The sequence below is a fragment of the Oncorhynchus nerka genome, linkage group LG24, assembly GCF_034236695.1.
Source record: "Oncorhynchus nerka isolate Pitt River linkage group LG24, Oner_Uvic_2.0, whole genome shotgun sequence".
Classification (NCBI taxonomy): domain Eukaryota; kingdom Metazoa; phylum Chordata; class Actinopteri; order Salmoniformes; family Salmonidae; genus Oncorhynchus; species Oncorhynchus nerka.
Window position 1 is genome coordinate 45744307 of NC_088419.1, and position 27497 is coordinate 45771803.

The 27497-nt window shown below is 44.5% G+C and overlaps 1 protein-coding gene across 3 annotated transcripts in view; it reads left to right on the forward strand.

The window, feature by feature from the left end:
• Positions 1-715: 715 nt before the first annotated feature.
• The window catches only part of LOC115108046 (sorting nexin-3-like), a 45514-nt gene continuing 18732 nt past the window's right edge, over positions 716-27497 (forward strand). The window contains exon 1 of one of the 3 annotated variants that reach the window (XM_029631945.2): positions 716-1184. In XM_029631945.2, the coding sequence (XP_029487805.1) occupies positions 1023-1184 (162 nt within the window). In that variant the 5' untranslated portion in view covers positions 716-1022. The remainder of the gene's footprint in view (positions 1185-27497) is intronic. The other 2 variants (XM_029631944.2, XM_029631943.2) reach the window with 2 other exon arrangements.

Consider the following 27497-nt stretch of genomic DNA (forward strand, 5'->3'; position numbering starts at 1 on the left):
TGCAAAACCCAATGCAATGCAAGAAGTGTAAAAAGTTTGGCCATGTGTTGTGTTTGCAGACAGACAGAATATGTTATTGAAGAGTCTTTGAATGTAAAATGTTGCAACTGTGGTGGGGATCATATTTCGTAATTCCACGAGTGCCCTGTTAGGATGAAAGAGGTTGAGGTGTCAAGGATCAGGGTTGTACAGCAATTCTCCTATGTGGAGGTGGTGAAGAGTGTTGAAGGGGTAAGAGGCCACCGTTCTATAGAAGATATGGTGGTGGATGCACCAGTTGCAAAGGTTATACTTCAATCAAGTGATCTGGATACACTTATTGTGAAAAAGGTGGATGTTGTAGTATTTATAGCCACAGTTATTAACAAGTGTCCAAAAAGTCCAAGAAGATGGACATCATTATATCTGCAGCTGAGACGTTTTTGGGCCTCCAATACTTAATGGAAGAAGCACTGCAAGGACTACTGTCGCCTGGGTAGGGACCTGATTAAAACAGAAAAGCAGGCTGATTTAGTTTAATTAACATTTCGTAATTTGTATGACATTTTTGTACATGTATTTTTTACTGCACATTGTTTTCCTTTTAGGATCCGTATTATCCACCCGTACAGTAGGTGGCGGGAATGCACATATAAATGTTGCGAACGCCATTATACCAAAGAAGAAGAAATAACAAACGTAATTTCCTTTGTAATTAACTACGTTATGGGCGAGTTATAAAGCCAATAAAAAGGTTTTACATGTAATATGTGTTCCGTAAAGTGTATTTTGGTATACGTATGTGGCGATTTTGTTTAGTTTGTGGGGAATCAAATGCAATACTTTACACAGCGCATTTAACTCTGATTGGTCAATATTTCAGATAGTGCACTTATCAGCCAAGAAAATGCAAATGCACTGAGACAGAGGTAGTAAACAAAACACAAGGAAGGTGCCAAGCGTCAGCTGCATCTCAGCTGATCGGAAGTGGAGCGCGCAACCCCAAACCATTGAGGCTAACTTAGCTAGCGAGTGAGGGAGAAATGGCTGATACAATAGCTGATACAAGGAGGCTATTCACCAAGCCTCAGAACTTGAATGACGCGTATGGACCACCTAGTAACTTTCTAGAGATAGACGTGAGCAACCCGGAGACGGTCGGTGTCGGCAGGACCAGGTTTACCACGTATGAAATCAGACTAAAGGTGAGCATACCATTATCTTGCTCTTTAGGGCAATGAACCTGGTCATCTTTATAAAGGGGATTGAGTTTAGCTAGGGTCACACTAAGGGATTTGTACCAGTCAGACACTGTCAAATCAGTTACAGTAGCTAACGTTAGTTAGCCAACCAGCTTTTAAACACGGGGTAACTAGCTAACGTTAGCATAATAGTTAGCCAACTACCAGGTGGTTTAATTAAACTAACGCGTAGTTATATGGACCTTTTACCAATGCAGCTGTATATTAAAACAATTCAACCCATTCTGGTGAGGTTGTCAAAGTATGGATACATTGTATCATTGCATGGGCCTCCAGTTATTGTCGATAGCCTAGCCAACTTTCTTGCTAATTGTTAGCTAGCTAGCTAGATGTTATCTTAAGGAATGTGACGCCAATGGCAAGTTAGAAATATGTTGTTGAAGGTGGGGGACTTGTTTGTGTCTTGTTTGTAAGAGCTCCATGTCAACCCGTCAGGGAGCCATGTAGTTAGCTACAGAAGCGCATTTGTATGATCTAGGCTATATTTATATATATATCTAGGCTATGCTAGGCTATATTTACCAAATTAACGAACCGTTAACAAATCTTTGTTGTGCGCCAGACACACCCCTGTCATCGGGTGTTAAGGGTAGATAATGGTATTTGTCACACACAGAAGTAAAGAGCTTGACAAGGGCGTATTTAAACAGTCAATGCGACGTTAATGTCAAGTCTCTACCTAACAGAGCTAGAGCTCAAGAGTCCAGCTCCCTCACTCAGTGAAGAAATGTCTCTTCTCTTATGCCCCTACTCAGATATTGAGCAATACAGATTACCCCAGTGTTTTCCCTTCCCCTCTGTTAGTCAGAGTAATACTATTCCAGTGAAGGGTCTCTGTGTAAAGTTCAGTGTGTTGAAATTGTACTGGTCAGCTTCTCTGGAATGAAGGAAGAACTGATGTTGAGCAGGCTCTGCATCAGCAAGCCCCACGGAACTCTCATTCACCCCAAGCATTTCCTTCCTGCTCTGCTGAGTAAAGGATGGGGAGGTTAAACAGGACAAAATGTATGTCGTCACAAAGCCAGACCTGCGGTCCTCCAATTCTCTTCCTGCTTCCCACTGGTGGGGAGAGGACAGTTGGATTGGAATCAAAGAATGATTTTTGACATTCGTCTTTGGTTTGATCCATGTTTTATAAACTGCACTATTAAAGTCACTCTTCAACAACTGTTGAACCCTCATAGGCTGAAGGTGCCCTTGAGTGCTTGTAAAGAAAACAAAGTTACTCAAAGTATCATCATGACAATTAAGATGAGGACAGACAATGCATGGGGTATAACACAATTTTAAGCAAATATATTTTTGAACATGTCTGGTGCTTGTTCTCATGTTTTTATAAAAACCTAAGCAAACCAACTGAATATGGTTACCAACGCAACAATCCTTTTTTATAGAATATACTCTGTTTTTCATCCTCAGCTTTTATCCTATATGTTTCACACCACTCTTTCCGCCACCTACACAATGTGCAGAATAGAAAACAAATGTTTTTTGCATTTGAGGCAGTACATCAAGAGCTATGCATGCTATCACCGTATGACCATCAAGCCTGTCTGATTGTCTGGGCTGTCTCTCTGTTGTTGTTTGCCTCTGTGTCTGTCTGAAGCCTTGACTGACGGCCCCCATGGTTATTAGAGGTGTAGTGGTTTAGCCCCTAGCAGTCCTGTAGTATTTATAGCTTTCCTACCTAAAGAAGCCAGAACGAGAGAAGCCGGTCTGTAGGCATTAGGTCTGAATATAAGGCTACTGTACTTGATTAGGGTGTAATAATTAGCATATGCGTGTAATCAGCATTAATTGTGTGCTTCGTAGCCCTCCTTGACCCTGCTTTGCATAAGAGGATGGAATAAGAGGAGCATCCCTCACTTCTCAACAAACGTGGTCTCAACTTTTCTTCGCTTCCCTCCTCATTCTTTTCTTTTCCCTTTCTTTAGAAACTTTACTCCCGATTCTAAAGGTGTTTCAGCTATAGCGAAAGGCCTGTCTGGTACCTTGGTGAGCCTGGAATGCTTTGCAGAGTTAGTGTTTCAGGTTCCCTCACCACTTAGCTATAATATTATTTGGATGCCCCCAGTCTCCACTCTCCCAGTACAACCCCCCCCATATAGCCATACTGAGAGAGCCTTCTTAATCCCCTCATTGAGAGGGGAGAAGAATGGATCAGGCCGGTGGGTAGGGGAAGGCCCCCCCTGGGAGGCCACAAAGGCACTCCCTCGCTCTTCATCTACCATATCCCTCCATCTCCAACGTCCCTCGCCCACCCTTCCTAGTGGAGAGAATAGTCACCTTGGCTCACGATGACTCTTTAAAGTCTCGTGTGACCGGTGAAATGTGTGCTGTACCTGCACCAGCAGAGTCAGGGGTCTGGCAGGCCACCTCTTCACTGCAATGCCTATAGGCTAGCTTCTATACTTTGAGTTCATGTTTCTTTGGTTCATACTACTCATTCTAGGTCTCTGTCCCAACTTCAGTATCTGTGGTAACTGTTGCACAACTCTTTTAGACAAGTAGTAGGCCTAAGTAACAATCATTCAATGTCTTTGTTTGGTAGTATAAATTTTTTGTCATTACAGTTTTCACTGATATGGTCATATGACATTTCTTTCATAATCAGTGCAGTGGTCATTTTATGGTCACTCGCGTGGTGCATTTCATGATGATAGGTGACTTATTATGGTCACGTGACAAAAAGTCATGGTGAGAGCGTGTGTGGTCGTTTAGGCCTATCGTTTAGGCCAGTTTCTCAAGTTAACCTACAATTCGCATGTCCAGACACGTAAACCTGAGAAATATGGTCTTGCAAAAAACAATGGAATTTCATCTTTGGTCTTTACATTTGTCATTTGTTATATTTGAAGTGTGCCTTCTGCCTATCATATGTAGTTTAAATAATCCCCCAGATAATAGAAGGCTATTGCTTATAGGCCTACATTTTGTGGACAACATGTTGGATAGCCTAATTTTAGTTTGCTTTCCAGTTTGTTCATCCTCAGGATTTAGTTGTTTTATTATTATAATTTTGTTCATGTCTTGAATGCTGAGGGGATGCTACATAATCCTGATGTCTCTCAAATGGTTTTCAGTTGGGTGAAAGGACTTTTCTCTCTCTCTCTCAGCAGAGTAGTGTATTTGATTTTTATCTCAACAAACAGGGGAGGGGGGTGGAAGCTTCGCCACCAACATTAGACCTTGCCTTTGGTAGCCTCCATCTCCCCCTTCAGAGAGCAGCACACACTAGAGAGAATGGACTTTGGGATCTCACTTTATTTATGGACAGACAGGAGCATATAAAAAGGCCTCTTACCTACAGCTCTCTCATATCCTCTCAACTCCCATAGCCTCCCCCTCTTTCTTTTTATCTATCTATCTATTTGGGGGGGGACTTTTTGGCCATTAATAAAATGGGGAGGGGTGTGGGTGTCTTGTCAGGCACAGTCGAGTGTAATCCAAAATCTACAGGATCATATCTGACAACTATTTGAATGGAAATGGGGAACATATTGTATCAAGGCTACCATGTCCGACTTGAAATGACAGTATCAAAAGTGGGAGTTGATACTATGGCAACAAAGCAGCTTTCTGCCAGCTAGGCGAGTCAGGGAGGAGAGAGGGAAGGCTGTCGAGCTGTAGGGGCGAGAGAGAGTAAGTGAGAGTGCACAGAGAAAACGATAGTGAGACCGACGGACCCAATACCATTATTCCCGGGGGGATGTGGCACTCTCGAAGTTTACTTAATCCATCCTACTAAAATCTAATGCGTAGGCGGCCTTCAACCATTCTCACATGAGAGGGGAGACCTCTCTCTCTTCCCCCTCCCAGTTTATAATTACCTATGGTGTTGTCACTTAGAAATGTCCTTGTTTTTGAAAGAAAAGCAAAAATTGTCCATTTAAAATAACATACAATTGATTAGTGATAAAGTGTAGACATTAATGTTGTAAATGACTATTGTAGCTGGAAACGGCAGATTTTTCATGGAATATCTACATAGGCATACAGAGGCACATTATCAGCAACCATCACTCCTGTGTTCCAATGGCATGTTCTGTTAGCTAATCCAAGTTTATCATTTTAAAAAGGCTAATGGATTAAAAAGGAAGCTTCATTAAATAGTACCCGCAAAACACCAGTCTCAACGTCAACCGTGAAGAGGCAAAAAATGAGCTTTTCCTTAAAAATCAAGGACATTTTTAATTGGGCAAAAAAAATGTCTATATAATATTTATTTTTTTACAATAAATGCATAATGTTGGTTTAATGCTGTAATACAAAATAAAACAATTAATAAAAGCCCATTACTGCTAATCACTTACTAACCTTAATTTAACCACACTAGGGCAATTCCACATTAATAGAGTGAAATATGTAATGTTTTCTGTAGAAATTGTCAAAAGTAGTCCTTGTGCACAGAGTTGTATGGTTTGTTTAACTTTGCAATTGCTTTTTGTTTGACATCCAGTTAAAGGGAAACATCTGAGTGTGTGTGTGTGTGGAATTATTTCAATTTAATGACTTTCCTTTTTCATTCAAAGTAAAGTTTGTTTCCCATTAGTAAAATTCTTGTTAAGGTTGTCACTTCACCTTTTGGAGGGAACAATGTTTAAAGGGGAACTGCACCCGCTGATTTGGCCTTACGTTTTGGCTTGCTCCTCAAGAAATGCTGGCTGCCACGACAGAAGTCAAACATGAGATTGCTTGGGGTCACTTTAATAATTTTTACGTACTGTTTTACCCACTTTATATGTATATACAGATCCTCAAAAAGTTCTACAGCTGCGCTGTCGAGAGCATCCTGACCGGTTGCATCACCTCCTGGTATGGCAACTGCTCGGCATCTGACCGCAAAGCGCTACAGAGGGTAGTGCGCACTGCACAGTACATCACTGGGGCCAAGCTTCTTGCCATCCAGGTCCTATATAGTAGGCGGTAGAGGTCGACCGATTAATCGGAATTGCCGATTTTCAAGTTTTCATAACAATCGAAAATCTGTATTTTTGGATGCCGATTTTGCTGATTTAAAAAAATATATATATTATTTTTTTAACACCTTTATTTAACTAGGCAAGTCAGTTAAGAACAAATTTTTATTTTCAATTACGGCCTAGAAACAGTGGGTTGTCACGCCTTGGTCATTATATTTTGTGTTTTGGTATATGTTTGGGTAAGCCAGGGTGTGACATGGGTTTATATGTTGTGTTTCGTATTGGGGTTTGTAGTAATTGGGATTGTGTTGATTAGGGGTGTGTCTAGTTAGGCTTGGCTGCCTGAGGCGATTCTCAATTGGAGTCAGCTGCTTATCGTTGTCTCTGATTGGGAACCGTATTTAGGTAGCCTGAGTTCGCGTCGTATTTTGTGGGTGTTTGTCCTGTCTCTGTGTTATAGTCACCAGATAGGCTGTAATTAGTTTCACGTTCCGTTTGTTGTTTTGCTTTGTATGTTATTGAGTTATTTCATGTACGCATTCTTTCATTAAAGTCATGAGTAACCTACACGCTGCATTTCGGTCCGACTCTCTTTCTACAAACGAAGAACGCCGATACATGGGTTAACTGCCTTGTTCAGGGGCAGACAAATTTTTACCTTGTCAGCTCAGGGATTCAATCACATTTACATTTAAGTCATTTAGCAGACGCTCTTATCCAGAGCGACTTACAAATTGGTGCTTTCACCTTATGACATCCAGTGGAACAGCCACTTTACAATAGTGCATCTAGGTCTTTTAAGGGGTGGGGGGGGGGGGGGGTGAGAAGGATTGCTTTATCCTATCCTAGGTATTCCTTAAAGAGGTGGGGTTTCAGGTGTCTCCGGAAGGTGATTGACTCCGCTGTCCTGGCGTCGTGAGGGAGTTTGTTCCACCATTGGGGGGCCAGAGCAGCGAACAGTTTTGACTGGGCTGAGCGGGAACTGTACTTCCTCAGTGGTAGGGAGGCGAGCAGGCCAGAGGTGGATGAACGCAGTGCCCTTGTTTGGGTGTAGGGCCTGATCAGAGCCTGGAGGTACTGAGGTGCCGTTCCCCTCACAGCTCCGTAGGCAAGCACCATGGTCTTGTAGCGGATGCGAGCTTCAACTGGAAGCCAGTGGAGAGAGCGGAGGAGCGGGGTCACGTGAGAGAACTTGGGAAGGTTGAACACCAGACGGGCTGCGGCGTTCTGGATGAGTTGTAGGGGTTTAATGGCACAGGCAGGGAGCCCAGCCAACAGCGAGTTGCAGTAATCCAGACGGGAGATGACAAGTGCCTGGATTAGGACCTGCGCCGCTTCCTGTGTGAGGCAGGGTCGTACTCTGCGGATGTTGTAGAGCATGAACCTACAGGAACGGGCCACCGCCTTGATGTTAGTTGAGAACGACAGGGTGTTGTCCAGGATCACGCCAAGGTTCTTAGCGCTCTGGGAGGAGGACACGATGGAGTTGTCAACCGTGATGGCGAGATCATGGAACGGGCAGTCCTTCCCCGGGAGGAAGAGCAGCTCCGTCTTGCCGAGGTTCAGCTTGAGGTGGTGATCCGTCATCCACACTGATATGTCTGCCAGACATGCAGAGATGCGATTCGCCACCTGGTCATCAGAGGGGGGAAAGGAGAAGATTAATTGTGTGTCGTCTGCATAGCAATGATAGGAGAGACCATGTGAGGTTATGACAGAGCCAAGTGACTTGGTGTATAGCGAGAATAGGAGAGGGCCTAGAACAGAGCCCTGGGGGACACCAGTGGTGAGAGCGCGTGGTGAGGAGACAGATTCTCGCCACGCCACCTGGTAGGAGCGACCTGTCAGGTAGGACGCAATCCAAGCATGGGCCGCGCCGGAGATGCCCAACTCGGAGAGGGTGGAGAGGAGGATCTGATGGTTCACAGTATCGAAGGCAGCCGATAGGTCTAGAAGGATGAGAGCAGAGGAGAGAGAGTTAGCTTTAGCAGTGCGGAGCGCCTCCGTGATACAGAGAAGAGCAGTCTCAGTTGAATGACTAGTCTTGAAACCTGACTGATTTGGATCAAGAAGGTCATTCTGAGAGATAGCGGGAGAGCTGGCCAAGGACGGCACGTTCAAGAGTTTTGGAGAGAAAAGAAAGAAGGGATACTGGTCTGTAGTTGTTGACATCGGAGGGATCGAGTGTAGGTTTTTTCAGAAGGGGTGCAACTCTCGCTCTCTTGAAGACGGGAGGGACGTAACCAGCGGTCAGGGATGAGTTGATGAGCGAGGTGAGGTAAGGGAGAAGGTCACCGGAGATGGTCTGGAGAAGAGAGGAGGGGATAGGGTCAAGCGGGCAGGTTGTTGGGCGGCCGGCCTTCACAAGACGCGAGATTTCATCTGGAGAGAGAGGGGAGAAAGAGGTCAGAGCACAGGGTAGGGCAGTGTGAGCAGAACCAGCGGTGTCGTTTGACTTAGCAAACGAGGATCGGATGTCGTCGACCTTCTTTTCAAAATGGTTGACGAAGTCATCTGCAGAGAGGGAGGAGGGGGAGGAGGATTCAAGAGGGAGGAGAAGGTGGCAAAGAGCTTCCTAGGGTTAGAGGCAGATGCTTGGAATTTAGAGTGGTAGAAAGTGGCTTTAGCAGCAGAGACAGAAGAGGAAAATGTAGAGAGGAGGGTGAAAGGATGCCAGGTCCGCAGGGAGGCGAGTTTTCCTCCATTTCCGCTCGGCTGCCCGGAGCCCTGTTCTGTGAGCTCGCAATGAGTCGTCGAGCCACGGAGCGGGAGGGGAGGACCGAGCCGGCCTGGAGGATAGGGGACATAGAGAGTCAAAGGATGCAGAAAGGGAGGAGAGGAGGGTTGAGGCAGAATCAGGAGATAGGTTGGAGAAGGTTTGAGCAGAGGGAAGAGTTGATAGGATGGAAGAGGAGAGAGTAGCGGGGAGAGAGCGAAGGTTGGGACGGCGCGATACCATCCGAGTAGGGGCAGTGTGGGAAGTGTTGGATGAGAGCGAGAGGGAAAAGGATACAAGGTAGTGGTCGGAGACTTGGAGGGGAGTTGCAATGAGGTTAGTGGAAGAACAGCATCTAGTAAAGATGAGGTCGAGCGTATTGCCTGCCTTGTGAGTAGGGGGAGGGTGAGAGGGTGAGGTCAAAGAGGAGAGGAGTGGAAAGAAGGAGGCAGAGAGGAATGAGTCAAAGGTAGACGTGGGGAGGTTAAAGTCGCCCAGAACTGTGAGAGGTGAGCCGTCCTCAGGAAAGAAGCTTATCAAGGCATCAAGCTCATTGATGAACTCTCCGAGGGAACCTGGAGGGCGATAAATGATAAGGATGTTAAGCTTGAAAGGGCTGGTAACTGTGACAGCATGGAATTCAAAGGAGGCGATAGACAGATGGGTAAGGGGAGAAAGAGAGAATGACCACTTGGGAGAGATGAGGATCCCGGTGCCACCACCCCGCTGACCAGAAGCTCTCGGGGTGTGCGAGAGCACGTGGGCGGACGAAGAGAGAGCAGTAGGAGTAGCGGTGTTATCTGTGGTGATCCATGTTTCCGTCAGTGCCAAGAAGTCGAGGGACTGGAGGGAGGCATAGGCTGAGATGAACTCTGCCTTGTTGGCCGCAGATCGGCAGTTCCAGAGGCTACCGGAGACCTGGAACTCCACGTGGGTCGTGCGCTGGGACCACCAGATTAGGTGGCCGCGGCCATGCGGTGTGGAGCGTTTGTATGGTCTGTGCAGAGAGGAGAGAACAGGGATAGACAGACACATAGTTGACAGGCTAGAGAAGAGGCTACGCTAATGCAGAGGAGATTGGAATGACAAGTGGACTACACGTCTCGAATGTTCAGAAAGTTAAGCTTACGTAGCAAGAATCTAATTGACTAAAATGATTAAAATGATACAGTACTGCTGAGGTAGGCTAGCTGCGTTGTTGACACTACCCTAATCAAGTCGTTCCGTTGAGTGTGAAGTTTCTACAATGCTGCTATTCGGGGGCTAGCTGGCTAGCTAGCAGTGTTGGTTACGTTACGTTGCGTTAGGAGAACGACAATAGCTGGCTAGCTAACCTAGAAAATCGCTCTAGACTACACAATTATCTTTGAAACAAAGACGGCTATGTAGCTAGCTATGTAGCTAGCTACGATCAAACAAATCACACCGTTGGGACTGTAATGAAATTAAATGAAAATGTGATACTACCTGTGGAGCGAAGCGGAATGAGACCGGAATGCGAAAGTTCTATTCAGTAGACGTTGGCTGGCTGTTGGCTAGCTAGGAGTGTCTCCTACATTAAGGACGACAAAATAGCTGGCTAGCTAACCTCGGTAAATTAAGATAATCACTCTAAGACTACACACTCTAAACTACACAATTATCTTGGATACGAAGACAGCAAAGACAACTATGTAGCTAGCTAATACTACACTAATCAAGTCGTTCAGTTGAGTGTGATAGTTACTACAGTGCTACGGTAGCCGGTGAACGTATGCTAGCTGGCTAGCTGCTAGGCAGATAGGAGGACGATGAAATACGATAATAACGCAATTATCGCTCTAAGACTCCACACTCTAAACTACACAATTATCTTGGATACGAAGACAGCAAAGACAACTATGTAGCTAGCTAACACTACACTAATCAAGTCGTTCAGTTGAGTGTGATAGTTACTACAGTGCTACGGTAGACGGTGAACGTGTTGGGCAGATAGGAGGACGACGAAATACGATAATTACGCAATTATCTTTGATACAACGACGGCTATGTAGCTAGCTAAGAAGAAATTGCTAAGATTAGACAAATCAGACCGTTGTACTATAATGAAATGTAATGAAAAAGTTATACAACCTGCAGACCGAAGGAGACCGAAGCGCGGATGCGACCAAGCGGATGCGACCAAGCCAACGCTCTAACCACCTGCCTCACGAGGAGCCTGCCTGTTACGCGAATGCAGTAAGAAGCCAAGGTAAGTTGCTAGCACGCTAAACTTATCTTATAAAAAACAATCAATCAATCAATCATAATCACTAGTTATAACTACACATGGTTGATGATATTACTAGTTTATCTTGCGTGTCCTGCGTTGCATATAATCGATGCGGTGCGCATTTGCGAAAAAGGACTGTCGTTGTTCCAACGTGTACCTAACCATAAACATCAATGCCTTTCTTAAAATCAGTACACAGAAGTATATATTTTTAAACCTGCATATTTAGCTAAAAGAAATCCAGATTAGCAGGCAATATTAACCAGGTGAAATTGTCACTACTTTGCATTCATTGCACGCAGAGTCAGGGTATATGCAACAGTTTGGGCCGCCTGGCTCGTTGCGAACTAATTTGCCAGAACTTTACGTAATTATGACACAACATTCAAATCAAATCAAATTTTATTTGTCACATACACATGGTTAGCATGTTAATGCGAGTGTAGCGAAATGCTTGTGCTTCTAGTTCCGACAATGCAGTGATAACCAACAAGTAATCTAACTAACAATTCCAAAACTACTGTCTTATACACAGTGTAAGGGGATAAAGAATATGTACATAAGGATATATGAATGAGTGATGGTACAGAGCAGCATACAGTAGATGGTATCGAGTACAGTATATACATATGAGATGAGAATGTAGACAAAGTAAACAAAGTGGCATAGTTAAAGTGGCTAGTGATACATGTATTACATAAGGATGCAGTCGATGATGTAGAGTACAGTATATACGTATGCATATGAGATGAATAATGTAGGGTAAGTAACATTATATAAGGTAGCATTGTTTAAAGTGGCTAGTGATATATTTACAACATTTCCCATCAATTCCCATTATTAAAGTGGCCGGAGTTGGGTCAGTGTCAATGACAGTGTGTTGGCAGCAGCCACTCAATGTTAGTGGTGGCTGTTTAACAGTCTGATGGCCTTGAGATAGAAGCTGTTTTTCAGTCTCTCGGTCCCAGCTTTGATGCACCTGTACTGACCTCGCCTTCTGGATGATAGCGGGGTGAACAGGCAGTGGTTCGGGTGGTTGATGTCCTTGATGATCTTTATGGCCTTCCTGTAACATCGGGTGGTGTAGGTGTCCTGGAGGGCAGGTAGTTTGCCCCCGGTGATGCGTTGTGCAGACCTCACTACCCTCTGGAGAGCCTACGGTTGAGGGCGGAGCAGTTGCCGTACCAGGCGGTGATACAGCCCGCCAGGATGCTCTCGATTGTGCATCTGTAGAAGTTTGTGAGTGCTTTTGGTGACAAGCCGAATTTCTTCAGCCTCCTGAGGTTGAAGAGGCGCTGCTGCGCTTCTTCACGACGCTGTCAGTGTGAGTGGACCAATTCAGTTTGTCTGTGATGTGTATGCCGAGGAACTTAAAACTTGCTACCCTCTCCACTACTGTTCCATCGATGTGGATAGGGGGGTGTTCCCTCTGCTGTTTCCTGAAGTCCACAATCATCTCCTTAGTTTTATTGACGTTGAGTGTGAGGTTATTTTCCTGACACCACACTCCGAGGGCCCTCACCTCCTCCCTGTAGGCCGTCTCGTCGTTGTTGGTAATCAAGCCTACCACTGTTGTGTCGTCCGCAAACTTGATGATTGAGTTGGAGGCGTGCGTGGCCACGCAGTCGTGGGTGAACAGGGAGTACAGGAGAGGGCTCAGAACGCACCCTTGTGGGGCCCCCGTGTTGAGGATCAGCGGGGAGGAGATGTTGTTGCCTACCCTCACCACCTGGGGGCGGCCCGTCAGGAAGTCCAGTACCCAGTAACATTGAAGGTTGTGCGACGTAACAGGAATATTTAGACTTAGGGATGATATTTTCCGGATTTGACCATATTAATGACCTACTGCTCGTATTTCTGTGTGCTATTATGTAATAATTAAGTCTATGATTTGATAGAGCAGTCTGACTGAGCGATAGTAGGCACCAGCAGGCTCGTAAGCATTCATTCAAACAGCACTTTCGTGCACTTTGCCAGCAGCTCTTCGCTGTGCTTCAAGCATTGCGCTGTTTATGACTTCAAGCCTATCAACTCCTGAGATTAGGCTGGTGTAACCGATGTGAAATGGCTAGCTAGTTAGCGGGGTGCGTGCTAATAGCGTTTCAAACGTCACTCGCTCTGAGACTTGGAGTAGTTGCTCCCCTTGCTCTGCATGGGTAACGCTGCTTCGAGGGTGGCTGTTGTCGATGTGTTCCTGGTTCGAGCCCAGGTAGGAGCGAGGAGAGGGACGGAAGCTATACTGTTACACTGGCAATACTAAAGTGCCTATAAGAACATCCAATAGTCAAAGGTATATGAAATACAAATCGTATAGAGAAATAGTCCTATAATTCCTATAATAACTACAACCTGAAACTTCTTACCTGGATTAATTGAAGACTCATGTTAAAAGGAACCACCAGCTTTCATATGTTCTCATGTTCTGAGCAAGGAACTTAAACATTAGCTTTCTTATATGGCACATATTGCACTTTTACTTTCTTCTTCAACACTTTGTTTTTGCATTATTTAAACCAAAGTGAACATGTTTCATTATTTATTTGAGGCTAAATTGATTTTATTGATGTATTATATTAAGTTAAAATAAGTGTTCATTCAGTATTGTTGTAATTGTCATTATTACAAATAAAAGAAAAAAATTGTCTGATTAATCGGTATCGCCTACTTTTTGGTCCTCCAATAATCGGTATCGGTGTTGAAAAATCATAATCGGTCGACCTCTAGTAGACTGTGTCAGAGAAAAGCCCCAAAAATTGTCATGGACTGTTCTCTCTGCTACCACACAGCAAGCAGTACTGGAGCGCCAAGTCTAGGACCAAAAGGCTCCTTAACAGCTTTTACCCCCCCAAGCTGCTGAACAATTAATCAACTGGCCACCGGACTATTTACATTGCCCCTCCCCTCTATTTGTTTTGTACACTGCTGCTACTCGTTGTGGATTATCTATGCATAGGCACTTCACCCCTACCTACATGTACAAATTACCTCGACTAACCTGTAACCCCCCACACATTGACTCTGTACCGGTACCACCTGTATGTAGCCTCATTATGGTTACTTTTTAAAAATATATTTTTTAACTTTATTTGGTAAATATTTTCTTAACTCTTCTTGAACTGCACTGTTGGTTCAGGACTTGTAAAGTAAGCATTTCACGGTAAGGTCTACACTTGTTGTATTCGGCACATGTGACAAATAAAGTTTGATTTGATTATACTGTATTCTAGTCATGGCTCATCCTATATAATTACTGTTGTGCACAACTTTTCTATTCATATTCTATCCATACACACCATCATGTGCAGCAATACAGTGCCTGAGGAAAGTATTCAGACCCTTTGACTTTTTCCAGATTTTGTTATATTACAGCCTTATTCTAAAATAAATGTAAAAATCCTCAGCAATCTAATCACAATACCCCCATGATGACAAAACAAAGGACATTATTTACAAAATTATTCAGACCCTTTACTATTAGACTCAGGTGCATCCTGTTTCCATTGATCATCCTTGAGATGTTTCTACAACTTGATTGGAGTCCACTTGTGGTAAATTTAACATTTACATTTACATTTAAGTCATTTAGCAGACGCTCTTATCCAGAGCGACTTACAAATTGGTGCATTCACCTTATGACCTCCAGTGGAACAGTAGTGCATCTAAATCTTTTCAGGGGAGGGGGTGAGAGGGATTACTTTATCCTATCCTAGGTATTCCTTAAGAGGTGGGGTTTCAGGTGTCTCCGGAAGGTGGTGATTGACTCCGCTGTCCTGGCGTCGTGAGGAGTTTGTTCCACCATTGGGGGCCAGAGCAGCGAACAGTTTTGACTGGGCTGAGCGGGAACTGTACTTCCTCAGTGGTAGGAGGCGAGCAGGCCAGAGGTGGATGAACGCAGTGCCCTTGTTTGGGTGTAGGGCCTGATCAGAGCCTGGAGGTACTGAGGTGCCGTTCCCTCACAGCTCCGTAGGCAAGCACCATGGTCTTGTAGCGGATGCGAGCTTCAACTGGAAGCCAGTGGAGGGAGCGGAGGAGCGGGGTGACGTGAGAGAACTTGGGAAGGTTGAACACCAGACGGGCTGCGGCGTTCTGGATGAGTTGTAGGGGTTTAATGGCACAGGCAGGAGCCCAGCCAACAGCGGTTGCAGTAATCCAGACGGGAGATGACAAGTGCCTGGATTAGGACCTGCGCCGCTTCCTGTGTGAGGCAGGGTCGTACTCTGCGGATGTTGTAGAGCATGAACCTACAGGAACTGGCCACCGCCTGATGTTAGTTGAGAACGACAGGGTGTTGTCCAGGATCACGCCAAGGTTCTTAGCGCTCTGGGAGGAGGACACAATGGAGTTGTCAACCGTGATGGCGAGATCATGGAACGGGCAGTCCTTCCCCGGGAGGAAGAGCAGTTCCGTCTTGCCGAGGTTCAGCTTGAGGTGGTGATTCATCCACACGGATATGTCTGCCAGACATGCAGAGATGCGGTCGCCACCTGGTCATCAGAAGGGGAAAGGAGAAGATTAATTGTGTGTCGTCTGCATAGCAATGATAGGAGAGACCTGAGGTTATGACAGAGCCAAGTGACTTGGTGTATAGCGAGAATAGGAGAGGGCCTAGAACAGAGCCCTGGGGGACACCAGTGGTGAGAGCACGTGGTGTGGAGACGGATTCTCGCCACGCCACCTGGTAGGAGCGACCTGTCAGGTAGGACGCAATCCAGCGTGGGCCGCGCCGGAGATGCCCAACTCGGAGAGGGTGGAGAGGAGGATCTGATGGTTCACAGTATCGAAGGCACGATAGGTCTAGAAGGATGAGAGCAGAGGAGAGAGAGTTAGCTTTAGCAGTGCGGAGCGCCTCCGTGATACAGAGAAGAGCAGTCTCAGTTGAATGACTAGTCTTGAAACCTGACTGATTTGGATCAAGAAGGTCATTCTGAGAGAGAGATAGCGGGAGAGCTGGCCAAGGACGGCACGTTCAAGAGTTTTGGAGAGAAAAGAAAGAAGGGATACTGGTCTGTAGTTGTTGACATCGGAGGGATCGAGTGTAGGTTTTTTCAGAAGGGTGCAACTCTCGCTCTCTTGAAGACGGAAGGGACGTAGCCAGCGGTCAGGGATGAGTTGATGAGCGAGGTGAGGTAGGGGAGGAGGTCTCCGGAAATGGTCTGGAGAAGAGAGGAGGGGATAGGGTCAAGCGGGCAGGTTGTAGGGCGGCCGGCCGTCACAAGAAGATTTCATCTGGAGAGAGAGGGGAGAAAGAGGTCAGAGCACAGGGTAGGGCAGTGTGAGCAGAACCAGCGTGTCGTTTGACTTAGCAAGCGAGGATCGGATGTCGTCGACCTTCTTTTCAAAATGGTTGACGAAGTCATCTGCAGAGAGGGGGAGGAGGGGGGAGGGGGAGGAGGATTCAGGAGGGAGGAGAAGGTTGCAAAGAGCTTCCTAGGGTTAGAGGCAGATGCTTGGAATTTAGAGTGGTAGAAAGTGGCTTTAGCAGCAGAGAGAAGAGGAAAATGTAGAGAGGAGGGAGTGAAAGGATGTCAGGTCCGCAGGGAGGCGAAGTTTTCCTCCATTTCCGCCGGCTGCCCGGAGCCCTGTTCTGTGAGCTCGCAATGAGTCGTCGAGCCACGGAGCGGGAGGGGAAGACCGAGCCGGCCTGGAGGATAGGGGACATAGAGAGTCAAAGGATGCAGAAAGGGAGGAGGGAGGGGTTGAGGAGGCAGAATCAGGAGATAGGTTGGAGAAGGTTTGAGCAGAGGGAAGAGATGATAGGATGTAGCGGGGGAGAGAGAGCGAAGGTTGGGACGGGGCGCGATACCATCCGAGTAGGGGCAGTGTGGGAAGTGTTGGATGAGAGCGAGAGGGAAAAGGATACAAGGTAGTGGTCGGAGACTTGGAGGGAGTTACAACGAGGTTAGTGGAAGAACAGCATCTAGTAAAGATGAGGTCGAGCGTATTTCCTGCCTTGTGAGTAGGGGGAAGGTGAGAGGGTGAGGTCAAAAGAGGAGAGGAGTGGAAAGAAGGAGGCAGAGAGGAATGAGTCAAAGGTAGGCGGGGGAGGTTAAAGTCGCCCAGAACTGTGAGAGGTGAGCCGTCCTCAGGAAAGGAGCTTATCAAGGCATCAAGCTCATTGATGAACCTCCGAGGGAACCTGGAGGGCGATAAATGATAAGGATGTTAAGCTTGAAAGGGCTGGTAACTGTGACAGCATGGAATTCAAAGGAGGCGATAGACAGATGGGTAAGGGGAGAAAGAGAGAATGACCACTTGGGGAGAGATGAGGATCCCGGTGCCACCACCCCGCTGACCAGAAGCTCTCGGGTGTGCGAGAACACGTGGGCAGACGAAGAGAGAGCAGTAGGAGTAGCAGTGTTGTCTGTGGTGATCCATGTTTCCGTCAGTGCCAAGAAGTCGAGGGACTGGAGGGAGACATAGGCGGAGATGAACTCTGCCTTGTTGGCCGCAGATCGGCAGTTCCAGAGGCTACCGGAGACCTGGAACTCCACGTGGGTCGTGCGCGCTGGGACCACCAGATTAGGGTGGCCGCGGCCACGCGTGTGGAGCGTTTGTATGGTCTGTGCAGAGAGGAGAGAACAGGGATAGACAGACACATAGTTGACAGGCTACACAAGAGGCTACGCTAATGCAAAGGAGATTGAATGACAAGTGGACTACACGTCACGAGTGTTCAGAGAGTTAAGCTTTTAGCAAGAATCTTATTGACTAAAATGATTAAAATGATACAGTACTGCTGAAGTAGGCTAGCTGGCAGAGGCTGCGTTGTTGACTAAGTAGGCTAGTTGGCATTGGCTGCGTTGTTGACACTACACTAATCAAGTCGTTCCGTTGAGTGTAATAGTTTCTACTGTGCTGCTATTCGGGCTAGCTGGCTAGCTAGCAGTGTTGATTACGTTACGTTGCGTTAAAAGAACGACAATAGCTGGCTAACTAACCTAGGAAGTCGCTCTAGACTACACAATTATCTTTGATACAAAGACGGCTGTGTAGCTAGCTATGTAGCTAGCTACGATCAAACAAATCAAGCCGTTGTACTGTAATGAAATGAAATGAAAAATGTGATACTACCTGTGGAGCGAAGCGAAATGCGACCGGATTGTTGAGTGCAGAAGTTCTGTTCGGTAGACGTTGGCTAGCTGTTGGCTAGCTAGCAGAGTCTCCTATGTTAAGGACGACATAAAACTACACACTCTAAACTACACAATTATCTTGGGTACGAAGACAGCAAAGACAACTATGTAGCTAGCTAACACTACACTAATCAAGTCGTTCAGTTGAGTGTAATAGTTGTGCTGCTAATCGGTAGACGGTGGACTAGCTAACGGTGGACGTTAGCTAGCTGGCTAGCTGCAGGGCAGTGTAGACTGCGTTAGGACGACGAAATACGATAATTACGCAATTATCTATGAAACAAAGACGGCTGTGTAGCTAGCTAAGAAGAAATTGATAAGATTAGACAAATCAAACCGTTGTACTATAATGAAATGTAATGAAATGTAATACTACCTGCGGACCGAGTGCAGATGCGACCGCTCGCTCCAACCCGGAAGTACATAGTGCTTAAATTGATTGGACATGATTTGGAAAGGCAAACACCTGTCTGTATAAGGTCCCACAGTTGACAGTGCATGTCAGAGCAAAAACCAACCATGAGGTCGAAGGAATTGTCCATAGAGCTCCGAGACAGGATTGTGTCGAGGCACAGATCCATCATTCTTAAATAGAAGTTTGGAACCACCAAGACTCTTCCTAGAGCTGGCCGCCCGGCCAAAATGAGCAATCTGTGCGAGAAGGGCCTTGGTCAGGGAGGTGACTAAGAACATGGTCACTCTGACAGAGCTCCAGAGTTCCTTTATGGAGATGGGAGAATGGACCACATTTCTGCAGCACCCCACAAATCAGGCCTTTATGGTAGAGTGTCCAGACTGAAGCCCCCTCCTCAGTGAAAGGCACATGACAGCCCACTTGGAGGTTTCCAAAAGGTACCTAAAGACTCTCAGACCATGAGAAACAAGATGCTCTGGTCTGTTGAAACCAAGATTGCACACTTTGGCCCAAATGCAGGGACTGGGAGACTAGCCAGGATCGAGGCAAAGATGATCGGAGCAAAGTACATAGATCCTTCATTTAAAACCTGCTCCAGAATGCTCAGGACCTCGGACTGGGGTGAAGATTCACCTTCCAACAGGATAATGTCCCGAAGCCACTCTTGCGTTGTGTGCTTAGGGTCAAGTCTCTGAATGTCCTTGAGTGACCTAGCCAGAGCCCGGACTTGAACCTGATCGAACATCTTCAGAGAGACCTGAAAATAGTTGTGCAGCAATGCTCCCCATCCAACCTGACAGAGCTTGAGAGAAGAATAGGGGAAACTCTCCAAATAAAGGTGTGCCAATCTTGTGGTGTCATAACCAAGAAGACTCAAGGCTGTAATTGCTGTCAAAGATGCTTCATCGAAGTACTGAGTAAAGGGTCTGAATACTTATGCAATATTTCAGTTTTTATAATTTAGCAAAAATGTGTAAAAACCTGTTTTTGCTTTGTCATTATGGGGTATTGTTTGTAGATTGAGGTAAAAAAAAAAAACTAACATTTAAACCCAATCAAACATTTCAATCCAAGTGTGGGAAAAAGTCCAGGGGTCTGAATACTTTTTGGAGGCACTGTATATTATATACATTATATATTTATATTCTGGCATTACTGCACTGTTGGAGCTAGAAACACAAGTATTTCACTGCACTTGCAATAACATCTGTGTACATGACCAATACACTTTGATTTGGGTGTGGTTTGATGTAGGGTATATTGGTTGTGTCCTTGCCACCACCAAGATACACCCATCTGTCAGAACCTTGCCTGCAGTTGTTTCCCCCCACTCAATCACAACGAACAAACCTCGTGCAGATTGAATTCAATAATAACAGGCAGATGTATGGTTTGATGCTGGAGGAAGCTTTGAATGGGTCAGTAGCCTACAGACTTGTATGAGAAGGATGCAATTGCTGAATTTATTTAGATATTCTAAACTAAATTGTTTTGATAACTTTCAAATGTAGTTACTGATCCATGTAGAAGAAACAACCCTTTACATAATACAATAAAAGCAGTGTCCTGCTAATATAACAATGTGCACCGTCATTCCCAGCCGATACAGATACTGTGACTATCGGCATTTTGTCTGGTGGTAATAGGGCTACCTTGGCAAACATGTCAGTGGTCATATCTTCCTGTGTGGTATCCCGTATACAACCAGAGTTCCCTAATCCTGGTGCAGAATACACAGGGTTTCTCCTTCCCCATATTGACTGATAACATTCAATTCAATAATTAAAAAAGACTATATAAGTAAAAGTTGTCTAGTAAAAATGTTATGCTGAGTGCCAGGTCTTTCTCCATTTAGAGATATCAGTATCAACCCATCTGTCAGTCTGGAGTGGACATCACATCATCTTGCAAGTCTCCATGTGCTGGCTGATACATGTTTCTGTGAACACACACACACAGTCATTGTTCTATTCTCAACGGCAGTTACAATGGTCATATCTGACACACAAACGGGTATTATATTTAAGTTTGAACGGGTCAGATACAACCTACCCAATTATGGTCTCCCCATCAAATGACAGAGGCTGGCATCTGGAAAAAGCTTCTACAGTCCTCTCCAACTGTAGAAATAGGCTGGGTTGAGGCAGAGTTCATCAGTGACTGATGGAATTAAAAGGGTGTTGCAAATACTGGACATTTCTTCTATATTATATTATTAGTAATCACATTCAGTCCCACATTGTGGATGTGTTGAGTGCCAGGTCTCTATCCATTCAGAGACAGTATCAAGCCTGTCTGTTGGTCAGGACTTCATCACATCAACATGCAAGTCCCCAAGTGCTGGCTCCATGGATGCATCTGTGAAAGCATCCACAGTCACTGTTCTATTACCAATGCCAGTTAGGATATGTGACATCTGACAAATAAACATGTATTATGATGAAGTTTGAACCGGTCATACTAAACCTACCTAATTCTGGTCTCCCCATCAATGACTGTTGGTGAGCAGGCAAGAGGTGGGTGGAGGTAAGGTCTTTGATTAGCATGGTGGAACCAACCTGATCGCTGCATTCACCTCTCTGTTTAACTTCAGGCATGTAGTTTTGAGGGAGCATGCAATTGGCATGCTGACTGCAGGAATGTCCTCTGGAGCTTTTGCCAGAGAATTGAATGTTAATTTCACTACCATAATGTCGTTTTAGAGAATTTGGAAGTATGTCCAACCGGCCTCACAACCGCAGACCACGTGTAACCATGCCAACCCAGGACCTCCACATCCGGCTTCTTTAACTGCAGGATCGTCCGACGCCAGCCAATCGGACAGCTGATGAAACTGGGTTTGCACAACCAAAGAATTTCTGCTCAAACTTTCAAAAACTGTTTCAGTGAAGATTATCTGCGTGCTCGTTGTCCTCACCGGGGTCCTGACTGAAGCTGATAATGTCCCAGTTCTTCAATGGCCTGCATACTCACCTGACATGTCATCAAATCTATTTTATATAGCCCTTCGTACATCAGCTGATATCTCAAAGTGCTGTACAGAAACCCAGCCTAAAACTCCAAACAGCAAGCAATGCAGGTGTAGAAGCACGGTGGCTAGGAAAAACTCCCTAGAAAGGCCAAAACCTAGGAAGAAACCTAGAGAGAGCAACCAGGCTATGTGGGGTGGCCAGTCCTCTTCTGGCTGTGCCGGGTGGAGATTATAACAGAACATGGCCAAGATGTTCAAATGTTCATAAATGACCAGCATGGTCCAATAATAATAAGGCAGAACAGTTGAAACTGGAGCAGCAGCACGGCCAGGTGGACTGGGGACAGCAAGGAGTCATCATGTCAGGTAGTCCTGAGGCATGGTCGTAGGGCTCAGGTCCTACGCACAGCCATTAAAGAGAAGTAGGACAACAGGCCACAATCAATAGCCTGATCAACTCAATCCAGAGGAGATGTCGCATGAGGCAAATGGTGGTCCCACCAGGTACTGACTGGTTTTTGGTCTGGATTTTAGTGATTTTATTACTGTTTTGGTTAGCGATTGTATTACCGTCATGGCATTGCTCCCCGCCTGCCCTGGTCTGTCTCCTCCAGTATGGTACAGGTGCCCCCGGGGAGGGAGAGAGGGGGAGGGATCACACACTGCATACTTTTTACTGACCTGCTGTTGGACTAGTTGATTAGGGATTCTTGCTATTATTATTTAGGAATGCTTTCATATGAAGTCTACCCTTGGCTTTTACAATGTTGTCGATACTTTTTATAGCCCTTGACTCTGTGAATGGGGAAATATGACTTTCTCCCTCATGCCTTGGGAGAAATCACACGCTTGCTCTATAAATGCACGCGTGAACTTTGCACATTTCTCCCAAACAACAATGGGGAAATCGGACTCTTTCGCTTACATGTCAGGACTGTTCTCTTGGTACTTAACCATGTCTCTGGACTTTACACATCTCCTGAAATATGTGGTGTTAAAAACCGGAGACTGGATTGTCATTCAAGTGCTGTCTGTAAATCCAAATGTTGTAACCCCTGATCTAGACGTGCCATTATCTTGCTGCTTCTACTGTCTGGAAATGTGCAATCTAACCCAGGTCCTGCCAACACTACTGTGTTTATGCTTTCTGAAACCTGGTTCAGAAAATCTATTAGACAAAAATATTGGTGTAAATGGTTAGTGTTTTTCGTGCAGATCGTAAATCTAAGGGTGGTGATGTTGCTGGACTGTGTACGTAAAATACAAGTTCTCGTGGCCGTTCTGATTTCTGTAAATTAACCTAAGCAATATTAATCTGTCTTTGAACCTAAACCTCAGCTCATCTTGAAATATTGTTGTATCCTGTTGTTATAGACCTCCCATCTGCTACTGCTGGCTCTCTGGATTGTGTTTTCGAATTATCACAGCATTTCAACTCTGAGTTTGTGTTGATGTGTGATCTGAATCAAGTCTGGTTATCATTAGCTCTGATCAACTAAAAAAATATGCGATAACTATAATCTCACTCAGATTGTCAACAGTGTAACTAGGTTGAATATAATGTATCCTCTGAAATCCTCTTTGATTGATCTTTTTTTAGTTGTTTCAAATGACATAAGTGATCATTGTGCTCTTGCCTATGTGAGAGATGGTCAAATTCCTAAGCGATCTCCACGTGTCATTACGAAAAGAAACTGGAAACAGTTTGATATTCAAGGTTTTTTACATGATGTACAGTTGAAGTTGGAAGTTTACATACACCTTAGCCAACTACATTTAAACTCAGTTTTTCACAATTCCTGACATTTAGTCCTAGTAAAAATTCCCCGTCTTAGGTCAGTTAGGATCACCACTTTATTTTAAGAATGTGAAATGTCAGAATAATTAGTAGAGAATTATTTATTTCAGCACATTCCCAGTGGGTCAGAAGTTTACATGGCAGCGTTGCCTTTTACATTTGTTTAACTTGGGTCAAACATTTCGACTAGCCGTCCACAAGCTTCCCACAATAAGTTGGATGAATTTTGACCCATTTTCCTCCTTGCTCGCACACGCTTTTTCAGTTCTGCTCACACATTTTCTGTAGGATTTGAGGTCAAGGCTTTGTGATGGCCACTCCAATACCTTGACTTTGTTGTCCTTAAGCCGTTTTGCCACACCTTTGGAAGTATGCTTGAGGTCATTGTCCATTTGGAAGACCAATTTGCGACCAAGCTTTAACTTCCTGACTGATGTCTTGAGATTTTGCTTCAATATATCCACAATTTTACTTCCTCATGATGCCATTTATTTTGTGAAGTGCACCAGTTCCTCCTGCAGCAGGGGCACCCCCACAACATGAAGCTGCCACCCCCATGCTTCACGGTTGGGATGGTGTTCTTTGGCTTGCACGCCTCCCCCTCTTTCCTCCAAACATAACGATGGTCATTATTGCCAAACAGTTCTATCCAGCATCTTCACAAGGTCCTTTGTTGTTCTGGGATTGATTTGCACTTTTCTCTCCAAAGTACTTTCATCTCTAGGAGACAGAATGCGTCTCCTTCCTGAGCGATATGACAGCTGCATGGTCCCTTGGTGTTTATACTTGAGTACTATTGTTTGTACAGATACACGTGGTACCTTCAGGTGTTTGGTAATTGCTCCCAAGGATGAAACAGACTTGTGGAGGTCTACCATTTTTTTTTTCTGAGGACTTGGTTGATATTTATTTTTAATTTCCCATGATGTCAAGCAAAGAGACACTGAGTTTGAAGGTAGGCCTTGAAATACGTCCACGGGTACACCTTCAATTGACTCAAATTATGTCAATTAGCCTATTAGAAGCTAATAAAGCCATGACATTTTCTGGAATTTTCCAAGCAGTTTAAGGCACAGTCAACTTAGTGGACATCTGCCCCACTGCTGCCCCACTGGAATTGTGAATTATAAGTGAAATAATCTGTCTGTAAACAATTTGTGGAGTGGTTGAAAAACTAGTTTTAATGACTCCAACCTAAGTGTATGTAAACTTCCGACTTCAACTGTATTTAGCATTGAATGGAATAGAATTGAATTAATCCCTGATTTTGAATTAGCATTTTCTTACTTCCACAACGCATTCCAGGAGGTATGCAATAGGCATGTCCCTTTCAAAAAAATACAGGATTAAATGTAGAGAACCCTTGGTTTACTGATGAACTTGCTAAAATCATAAGGGATCTAAATGCTATGTGGGTTATAGCAAGAGGCTCTTAAGTCTTCGAAATATGGGTGTGGCTATGACCCGAAAAACTGAAAGCAGACTACTACCTTAAATCTACTTCAGATAATTTAAATAATTCTTCTACATTTTTGCAAGTAGTGAAAGGCGAGGCTTGGAGAGCAAAAAAGATGCCCAGCTTCCCAAACAATTGTTGATAAACCCACAGCTTATAACTGAGAACCTATATTATGAAACCCTTAAATAATTTTATTGATAAACTACCTATATTTGAAAATGTCTAAATGAGCCCTTTGTGAATTTACCAGATGCCCTTATGCACTCCTTCGCCATGTTCTCTTTCTCATCCGTCTCGGTTTCAGAAGTGCGTAAAGCCCTGAAGGAAATTGATAGAAAGAAATACCCTGGCCCTGAAAATCTAGACCCCCGCCCCCTACACCTAGCTGCAGACATCATTGCTCCCCCTTAACATGTATTTTTAAACTTATGCTTGATGAAAATCCCAAGGTTATGGAAATCTGCTACTGTGCTGCCTCTCCTGAAAGGTGGTAATCTTTCACTACCTGACAACTATCGACCCACATCAAAATTTTCTGTACTGTCTAAGATACTTTAGTCTTTAGTTAGTAGGCAGCTGAAGGACTACATCCAAGAAAACAACATCTTAAATGGAATGCAGTCAAGTTTGGTTTGGCCACAGCACTGTTTCAGAAAAATTGAAGGTTATAATTGACATGCACTGTGTTCTTGACAAGAAGTTACATTATGTGTCTGTCTGTATTGTTTTGTCAGCGGCATTTGACACGGTGGACCATACTGTGTTGGTGCAAAGATTAAAATGTTGTGAAATTACTGGTCATCCTCTACATTGGTTTATAAATTACCTATCAACTCGTACACAATGTAATGGCGGATGGTTGTAGATCTGATGGAGAGTAGAGTACTCCATAGAGTTGTGCTCAGGTGTTCCGCAATGTGCTATTTTGGGCCCAATGTTGTTCGTTTTGTATATCAACAACATTGGGAATCATATTGAAACAGCGGATGTTCATTTTTATGCAGATGATACCGTTCTTTGTTCACGTGGTAGCAGTTTCTTTAGCTTTTCAAATGCCCAAAGAGCATTTAACACCATACAACATAATCTGCATGATTTGAAGCGGGTTCTGAATTTGGGTGAAACAAAATGCGTAGTATTTTCAAATGCCAGGCATGTTACTAATCATGTAATTGCTACATTGGTGTTTTTTCACTTACACAGCTAGCTAATTTAGCATACTCAAACACCCAGTTCAAACTGATGAATGCTATTTATGTTGGCTAGCTGGCTAAGGCACTGGAACTCTTCCAAGTCAAGGTAAGATTTCGGTTTTATTAATGCATTATCAACGGGGCCTGCCGGTGTAACTGCTAAACTTCTTTCTGTACACTACCTCGTTATTGTAGCGGGTTTACTAACATTTGTTAGTTCTCATAGCAATGTTCACTATGACTTTAGCTAATATGGTGACATTGACAATGATGTAGGCTGTATGTAGTGGTTAGCGGTTATGGTATAAAGGTTTGGCCGGGAAAGGTTTTTAATTTTGTTTGCCTGATCAGACAGCTGTTGTGTTGTCCACTGAAAAGGTGAGGAGCGTGCTTAGATGCGAGAAGGAATTATACAACAAGCAAAGTGATTATGCTGTTTGTAATAGTGTATTCCGACCCCCTTGAATTGTTCTAAATTGGATTAAAATAATAATTCTCAGTGACCATCAGGTTCTTGGTCACCTCCCTGACCAAGGCTCTTCTCTCCCGATTTGCTCAGTTTGGCCAGGCGGCCAGCACCAGGAAGATTCTTGGTGGTTCCAAACTTCTTCCATTTAAGAATGATGGAGGCCGCTGTGTTCTTGGACCTTCAATTCTACATATTTTTTTGTACCCTTCCCCAGATCTGCGCCTCGAGACAATTCTGTCTCGGAGCTCTACGGGCAATTCCTTGGCTTAGTTTTTGCTCTGACATGCAGTCAACTGTGGGACCTTTTATATAGACAGGTGTTGCCTTTCCAAATCAAGTCCAGTCAATTGAATTTAACACAGGTGGACTCCAAGTTGTAGAAAGGATGATCAAGGGAGCAGGATACACCGGAGCTCAATTTTGTGTCTCATAGCAAAGGTACTGAATACTTATGTAATTAAGGTATTTCTGTGTTTTTTTTAAATACATTTGCGAAAATGCACTGTCATTGAGGTATTGTGTGTGTGTATTGATGAGGGAAAAATTATTTAATCCATTTTAGAATAAGGTTGTAACGTAACAAAATGTGGAAAAGGTCAAGGGGTCTGAATACTTTCCGAATGTGCTGTACATTGAGCTGGTTAAATGGAATATGAGTGACAGTAATTGGATATGCTGTAATAGAAGGCCCATTAAAAAATATATACATTAGTCCTCCCTAAACTTAAACGGTACTGACTATGAAAATGATATATTCTGAGTTAGGGGAGGATGGACAAAAGTCCACAGCTTTTTTTCGTTGTTGAAATGTCCAGGTTTGTTTTTGCTTTCATTCCCTGAATAGTTTATATAATTTAAATGAAAAGAATCAAAAATATCTATCAATTAATTCTAAATTGTTATCTAAAACATACTCCAGTCTCTCAAAT